Consider the following 8,622-nt stretch of genomic DNA (forward strand, 5'->3'; position numbering starts at 1 on the left):
AGCTTTTGTTTTAAACCACATTTTTTCCAGGTTTATAAACCAGAATTTCTACCTGTTTTCAACCAGATTTTGACAGACAATTATCACATTTTATATATGCCATTTTAGCCTTTTTTCTACCAATTTTTGGCTAACAAATATATATATATATACCAATTCAAACCAATTTTGCCTTAAATGTATCAAAATATATACAAATTTATGTACACATTTACAAGTCATAACATATACTACAAATGTACACATTAATTACACAAATTTATGAACAAACATTGAGCGTTATCATGAATTGACACCACTCCTCTTTGATTTCGTCCACTTGATCCTTTGTATAAAATGCACACTTGAATTCATCAAATATTAAATATCACAGGAGTCAAGACATATAGTATATATTACTATACTAAAGTTGGGACACGAATATTAATAGCAGCTTAGAATATCATAGAACTCAACAAATTTAGTAAAATACTTAATCAAAATATGAAACTAAGAATTGTGCGCTGCTTACTTGATAGCAGCTTTGATTTCATCATAGGTGGCGGCCTTCTCGAGCCTCACTGTAAGGTCAACAACGGAGACATCCACAGTTGGGACACGGAATGACATACCGGTCAACTTTCCATTCAAAGCAGGAAGCACTTTGCCGACAGCCTAAGGGACAGAGAATTAGAACCAAATCCAGATAATGGAACCAGTAAAAACGGCAACAGTGCTAAAGATTCTGAAAACAGAACAAAATATTCTCACCTTAGCAGCTCCGGTACTGCTGGGAATGATGTTAAATGAAGCAGCTCTTCCACCTCTCCAGTCCTTGCTTGATGGTCCATCAACAGTCTTCTGGGTGGCTGATTATTATTAGCATAGCAGCAAAATAAGAAAGAAATGAATTAGCAAGTTCTAAGATGAAATAACAAATGCAATAGTAACCCACTGGCAATATACTCACCGGTGATGGAATGGACAGTGGTCATGAGACCCTCAACAATGCCAAACCTGTCATTAATAACCTGCAGAATGAACAAGGCACGATTAAGACCTAATACAACAAAGCAATGTGGAAATTACAGGCTAAAATATATGTTTGGTTCATTAAACCTTTGCAAGTGGTGCAAGGCAGTTGGTGGTGCAGCTAGCATTGGAAATAATGTCAAACTCTGGCTTGTATTCATTCTCGTTAACACCAACAACAAACATGGGAGCATCTTTACTGGGAGCAGAAATGATGACCTTCTTGGCACCACCCTGAATCAAACAAAGCGAATACATTATCACTCCGCACTCACAACATAAAGAAACCTAATCAACCCAATAGCAACAATATACAAAATATTGAGTAACAACAAGATATGAAGTTGCAAGCTGAATCCTACTAGATCTAAACAGAAACCAATTAAAACATAACACCCATATTAGAACCACTGCCATAAAAGAAACAGGTTGACTTACAAAACCATCATATACAAACAATGGACGACAATCAAACAAAGAAATATGAAACGTAGACTAGACAACACCCCCACATATACGTGTACCAGTGCTGGAATAATCAACTTCAAAAAAGTGTAGCCACAGAAATACAAACCTTCAAATGAGCAGCAGCCTTGTCCTTATCAGTAAAAACACCAGTAGACTCAACAATGATATCAGCACCAGTGCTGGCCCATGGGATCTCTTCTGGGTTCCTGAGGCACACAGCAATCATGAATGAAACACACAAGATACTGAAACTATTACTTAATCGTTGAGCAATATTATAACAAAACAGTAAAATAATGGCCTCTACTCCATAACATACAGAAACAGAATACATAATGAATTCATCAATTATTCTTAGTGTAACATAAAACCATGCACACACAGGCACAAGAATTGAAATGAAAAATATACCTGTGTGCAAAGACAGTAACTGGCTTCTGACCGAAGAGAAGAGTGTTAGAGTCCTTGACGGTGAGTTCGTCGTTCTTCCACTGTCCGTGAACACTGTCGTACTTAAACATATACGTCTACACACAAACCAAACCAACCAAAAAATTGCCATATACAAATCAGATCTAAAACAAAAAAGCTTAACACTAAAAAACAATCAATAAACAAATCCAAAGTTCCATCACGAGAATATTTATGATCTGAAACTCTTAAACAAAGTAAAAACAAGGAAAGAGTTGTATATACCATGTAATCAGTGGTGATGAAAGGATCGTTAACTGCAACGAGTTCAACATCATCTCTCTTCAAAGCTACTCTAGCAACCAAACGTCCGATTCTTCCGAATCCTGTCAGTAACAAACCAAAACTCATCAAAATCTCACAAAATTCCAATCTATGCAGAAACAACGAGAGATCGGAGAAACTAGAGTACTTACCGTTGATTCCGATCTTGATCTTGGCTGCTCCACGAGAAATTCAAAGTTGGAAACAAAAAAAATCAAAAAAGGAAAAATCAGATCAACTAAGACAACACGTTCAATGATTGAAACCGAAAAATGGAAGTGTATTCGTGTTCGCTGTTATGGTTTTCGCTGATAGGGTTTCAACGTTCGCAGGAGGGAAAACAAAAGAACAGAGAACGAAAATTGAAATGGAGTCTGAAATTTTATTTTAATTAGACCTTAGACAGCGCTTATGTGGAAAGCGCTTTCTAAGGTATGCCTTAGACAGCGCTTTCCAAAAGCGCTTTCTAAACCCCCCCTTAGACAGCGCTTTTGGTTTTAATTTTTTTTTTTAATTTAAAGACTTTAGACAGCGCTTTATCAAAAGCGCTGACTAAGGTCTATATTTAAAAGCGCTTTCTAAAAGCGCTGTCTAAGGGGGGGTCTTAGACAGCGCTTTTAGAAAGCGCTGTCTAAGACCCCCCCTTAGACAGCGCTTTCATTATTTTTTTGGAACATTTTCCGTGTTTTATTTTAATTTTAACCTTAGACAGCGCTTTCTTTTAAAAGCGTTGTCTAAGATGCGCTGTTAAAAGTCATTTTTGGCGTAGTGTAGCATCCAAACCATCCTATGATGGAACCTTAGTGCTACCTTGTTGGTTAATTTCAGCCCGTCTGGGTGAAACTTGTGTCTGATTTCCATGATCATCAGTTCATATTATAAGAATAGGGTAGGAGTTTGACAATCCTCCAATCGTTGTTTGATGAAACCTTAGTAAAATCCCTTTGATAAAACTCTGGATATAAACCTGATGAAACCCCTCTGATAAACTCTGATGAAAAACTTGAGTTAAACTCCTTAGAAGATATCTTAACAGAACTCTCGTTGGAACCCCTGGTGAAACCCTTGATGAACCCCTGATAATTAGTCTCAACCTCTTAGGGTGAGACTTGCCTATGATTCCTATGATCATCTAATCATGTCCCTGGAGTCGGGTAGGACTTTAGTGATACCACAATCACTCTGGCTGAGACCCCTCTGGTGATACTTTGGTGAAACCCCTTGATAAAGTTCTGGTAGACCCCCTTGATAGAACAATTTGATGAAACTTCAGATATAATCCCTAGATGAAACCCTTTATAAAACCCTTTGGATGATATCCCTTGGTGAAACCCCTTGATAGAAATTTGGTGAAACCCCTTTATGGAACCCCTTGATGAAACTCTTGATAGAACCACTTGATAAAATCCTTTGATGAAACCCCCGATAAAATCCTTGGTGAAACCCACGGTGAAACCCTGGTGGAACCCTTTGATAAAACCCTGATGAAACCTTTATGATAAACATATGATGAAATCCCTAATGAAACCCTTAATGGAACATTTGATGGAACCTCTTGATGAAACCCTTTTTGATCAATTTTAACCCTTCTGGGTGAAACTTGCATACGATTCCCATGATCATCCGATCATTTAATGGGAATCGGGTAGTACTCTACTGATACCCCAATCACTCTAAATGAAACCCCTTGGTAAAATTCTGGAAGAACCCCATGATGGAATCTTTTGATGACATTCCTGATAAACTCTTTTGATAAAATCCCTTAACAAAACCGTTTTAATAAAATCCATTAATAAAATTGTGGTGGAACCCTTTGATAGAAAATTCTAGTGAAACCCTTTGATAAATCCATGATAAAACCCCTTAATAATAACACTTTGTTGAAACTTCTTGGTAAAACCCTGGTGAACCCTTGATGGATAATGCTCTTATGAAAACCCCTTGATTGAACCCCTTTGATAAAACTCCTTTGATAAAATCCCTGGTAAAATCCCTTGATAGAAACCCTTGATGAAAATCCTGTATACTTATGATGAAACCCCTAATGGAACTCCTGGTAAATACTCTTTGATGAAACCCTTGGTGGAACCCCTTGAAAAACCCCGGTGTAACCCTTTGATAAAACCTTGGTGTATTTGATGGAACGCATCCCTTGTGTGGGATAGGTTAATAAGCTTGAGATGTGAGAGGTGAAAACTCGTTCAATAGTTGATAATGATCGTTCAGGATGAGCGACTATTGGGTAGATTCCTTTGACGACTCACGGTGAGTCAATTTGCTGGGAAAGTCCTTTGTTAAAAAGGCCCTGTGGAGATGGTTACTTATTGGGGAAGCCCAATAAGCATTCCTGGTTGGGAATTGTACCGGGATAGCTGGGGATTGAGAATTCAATCGTCCTTAGTATAAGAACCAATGCTAAATAAATTATCATTGATGTAAAACCCCAAGAGTAGTGATAGTGGTACAAGAACTGAAAGAAGTAACATCGGTAGAAGAACCGTAAACTAAAATGACAAACGATATAAGAAACCGTACAAATGAATTGATAAACAGTGTAAGAACCAAAGTGACTGGATGACAACGGTGTAAAACCCAAAGTGAGTGAATGACAACGGTGTAAGAGTCGAAGTGACTTAATGACAACAGTGTAAGAACCGAAGTGAACAGTGGTGTAAGAACCAAAGTGATAATGGTAATAGAACTTCTGTTGGGGAGTTCTCTAAGAAGACATGAATATAAAGGAGATTGACAAAAGAACTCGATGTCCCTACTAGGGAAGACTGGTGTCACGTAAGATGACTGTCTATTGGGGAATAGGCTTCTAGGTGAGGTTCCCTAAGGAGCGTGAGTGTCGAGGAAAGTCCTAAGAAATCCTTGCAAGGATGTGGTGAAGGAATTGTATACCATTAGGGCATATCGAGGATAATGCTGCTAAGTATTTTCTACTTGGAAAATGAGTTCCAAGGGTACTTGCTTAAGAATTGTCCTTAAGACCGACTCACTGGGGTGTACAGCGAGAAAAGAGCTGGGGAAAAGCTTGGATAGAGATCTATCACTAATTTAGCTGCAGATTGATCCAGACTCTCACGATAAGTCCTGAGTCTCATCCTATATTATGTTATGCATGTTATGTATGCATGTTTAGAATTTATATGGTGTAATGATCCACATTCATGGATATGCAACGCGTGATATGATGTATTAAAGAAATGATTGATGCAGATGATGTATTAGTCATGGGCTGCACCGCTGAAGATTAGGTTATTTGTAGGTATTGAGTGCCAAGCAAGGTTGGGCTTTTGTAAGATTCCAATCAAAGTTGGGCTTTTTGGGGTGAATGCCAAATGAGGTTGGGCTTTTTGGATGTAAGTGCCAAGTGAAGTTGGGCTTTTGTAGATGTTAGATCCATGTTATGAGAATGTGCTAGATGAATGAGATGATATGCATGATTTGACGCTAGAGCGTATCGACATGATTAATGCATGACAATGATTTGAATGTTTCAACAAGTTCCCTTGTAGCGAGTCAGGGACTGTCAAGGCTTAGAGAGGTTTTCGTGTAACCAGGTTATTTTGTCAAAAGGTTGTAGGGTGTTACACTAACATGGCTTCCCGATACTCATTTCAAACTTGACGATTGTTGATGTATGATAGAGCTTGTATGCTTCTTGAAAGTATTAAGAGGGATTGTCCCTGCAGTATCCCATAGTTGCTCTAGTCTATTGGGTCTTTGAAGAGACTCTCCTTAATATGAATTTGAAGCGGCTTAGCCATACCATGCACTTGAGACGTCCTACCGTAGTATTAGCCTATGAGAGATTCGTCCTTGACTAATTAACCCTAGGAATGATATGTCCCAGATGAGTTGTTCTTTTAAAGCAGTCTTTTTTTTATCAAGCCTTGTGGCGGTCTTTTCCATAATTATTGAGCCTTCAAGGGTATTACCCCTATTTGTAGGCCTTCTTGGAAGAATTACGTGAAAAGAAAACTTGGATCCCTATCATGCTATCGTATAACTTTGATGTGAACTGCCTAATATTTAAATCTTGAAAAGTCTGCCCTTGATTATTAGGGTCTGGAGGAGTATCCTGAGAAGGAACTTGGATCCCACAATGCTGCGATATAACCTTTATATGAATTGCCCCAATATTTGACTCTTTGAAAATTATGCCCCAGATAGATGACATTTTGGAGTGATTGGCCTCACTATGCCCTTGAGTTGGCATGCCCCAGTATGAGAGTCTTGAAAGGTATTCCTCGGATCATGAGGGTCATGAATGTTATTTGACATAGGTGTGTCAAATATTAAAATGTTTCGCCTCTAATAAGTAGGATATTTAGATGATGTGCGCCTAGGATCATAAGGATTTTCCCCATAATTAAAAGGATCCTTAGGTGACTTACCCCTAGTCGGGAATGTCTTGAAGTAGTGTGCCCCTGATCAGAACATTGTTGATATTTCCTTGGTGCTAAGTATTGATTTATGAGAAAAATGTTCTTTTTGAAAAGTAATTCTAACATCATGTTCATGCATGTTTTGAAATTGAAAATTGTTATGGAAAACGAATATGGTGTATACAAATGATATATGGCCATGAGGTTGGCACAAATGAATATGTGATAGAACAAGATGGTTAGTAACACACTTTCAGAGTCAGTTTAACAACGGTTTTGCCGAGTATGCTTTCATAGTGAACCTAGCTTCAATTAGGAATTTTAAATGTTATAACGTGGCCTGGTTCATAGTTTACGAAACAAAAGATACAAGGCTCAAATTTTAATTTTACCCCACCCCTTCTCCTTGATATTCTCCATTCCTAATTTCAATTAACTCAACAAACGCATTTAGTCTGCAAGAGAATTTTGATAGATAATGATGGAGGTAGATGTAATGCTTCAAGCACTGATGAGATTCTTGAGGTGGCAGTCACCTACTTTCACTTACAAGCTTGTTTTCGTTGTTTCTTCTTTTTCTTTTTAATCCCTATTTTTGCATGGACCAATTCTTTTGAATTGTGGTCCATCAGGATGCCCTAACTTTTGCATAAGTCAACTCCATTTTAGTTTTTGACTTAGCGGGCTTTTTTTTTAAACATGATGCCATAACTTTTTCCTAAGTCAAATTTTTAGGTTTTCTTTTTGACTAATCGGGCTTCTTTTTTTAAAACAACTCTTGTGATATTTTCTTTTGATTTCGAAGGTTGTGACTGTCGTGTTAGCTATTGTGAGCTTTATTCTTCCACTGCTTCCTTGATATTGGATGATGTGTGCAAGGAAGAAGATGTGCTTGAACCTCTTATTCATGTGATAATTCTCTTGAGATTAGAATGCACCATTGACTTAATTGAAAAAAATACCATGCCCTTGGTTAAGATTAAGGGTTTTTATGAATAAAAAAAGAAACACCAACTTTTGGCTCGAGGGGGTTGACTATGGATTATCTCCTTATTTCTCCAGGGTTTAGGGAAATGAAACAATGCCTTACATCGTCAGCTCGATCTTACTATTAAAGCATACATCAGCAAATTCAGTTGTTTATTACATCATTCTCCTCATAAGTTTATTAATATGTGAGAAGTGAGAATAAAAGGTTTGATTGATTTTTATTTTAATTTTCATGATGGAATAAGAAAGAGAGTGTAAACGAATGGATCGATTCAAAAAACATGCATGCTCATTTTATTAAAATTACTTTTCAAAGAGTACAAATTTTAGATACAAACAACCCTTAGCAAAAAAGAAATTACAACTGGAAATGATAAAGTCTATTGATCCTAGGGATGAGCTTCATTGTTGATCCAATCGGCTTTAGGAGACACCTCTTGAAGTTCTTCCACTTATAAAGATAAGGGGTGATTGTTTACCAAGGGACTCCTTTTTTTACAGTCAATTGCTTGTTATAGATCAGGTCCTGGACTTTATGCTCACATCGGGCATTCTTGTCATAACTTATAGGATATGGACGAGGAGGAAGACCGTTCAGTTGTAGTTCCACTAGGGCACCTCTGAGCAAAGGCTTCAACAATTGACCATAAGACTTTGGTATAAGATCTATGTTCTTTCCAAGCTTCCTTGGTTGGGATTGATGGAGCGTATGAGGCTGGTGCTGAAGTAGATATTGTAGTAGACTTTGTTGAGGCAACATCATCCAGGGTCGTTGTATTTAAATCATTGGATAGGTCGTGGCTGGCATGGAAAAGGGTTACCTTTTCTCTTCAATGTTACTTGCCTTTCTTGAGTCCCACTATAGTTTCTCGATACGTCCTTCAATGTTACTTGCCTTTCAGGAAGTCTGCTAGCTAGAAAGTTTGAGGAAGGTTGAAAGTGGAAAGGATATGAAAATGTATGTGCATGTATGCAAATGCATGAAAATGCATATGTATGCAAGTAATATTTTTTAATTTTTAAT

At 37.6% G+C, this 8,622-nt stretch overlaps 1 protein-coding gene across 1 annotated transcript; it reads right to left on the reverse strand.

The window, feature by feature from the left end:
• Window positions 1-506: 506 nt before the first annotated feature.
• On the reverse strand, window positions 507-2,461 carry LOC127084088 (glyceraldehyde-3-phosphate dehydrogenase, cytosolic-like). The gene is made up of 8 exons (XM_051024475.1): window positions 2,367-2,461; window positions 2,176-2,276; window positions 1,891-2,006; window positions 1,586-1,685; window positions 1,099-1,245; window positions 950-1,010; window positions 751-848; window positions 507-654 (listed from the first exon to the last, which is right to left on the reverse strand). Exons 2-8 carry the CDS (start codon window positions 2,176-2,178, stop codon window positions 508-510), a joined length of 672 nt encoding a protein of 223 aa, XP_050880432.1. The 5' UTR covers window positions 2,179-2,276; window positions 2,367-2,461; the 3' UTR covers window position 507.
• Between the last annotated feature and the right edge of the window lie 6,161 nt (window positions 2,462-8,622).

The sequence above is a fragment of the Lathyrus oleraceus genome, chromosome 5, assembly GCF_024323335.1.
Source record: "Lathyrus oleraceus cultivar Zhongwan6 chromosome 5, CAAS_Psat_ZW6_1.0, whole genome shotgun sequence".
Classification (NCBI taxonomy): Eukaryota; Viridiplantae; Streptophyta; class Magnoliopsida; order Fabales; family Fabaceae; genus Lathyrus; species Lathyrus oleraceus.

Excerpts from the sequence above, each read along its gene's own strand:
- LOC127084088 (XM_051024475.1), bottom strand. Across the intron at positions 1,246-1,585 it reads AGGCTGCTGCTCATTTGAAG|GGTGGTGCCAAGAAGGTCAT; the intron begins GTTTGTATTTCT and ends TGTTTGATTCAG. Across the intron at positions 1,011-1,098 it reads GCCTTGCACCACTTGCAAAG|GTTATTAATGACAGGTTTGG; the intron begins GTTTAATGAACC and ends TTCATTCTGCAG.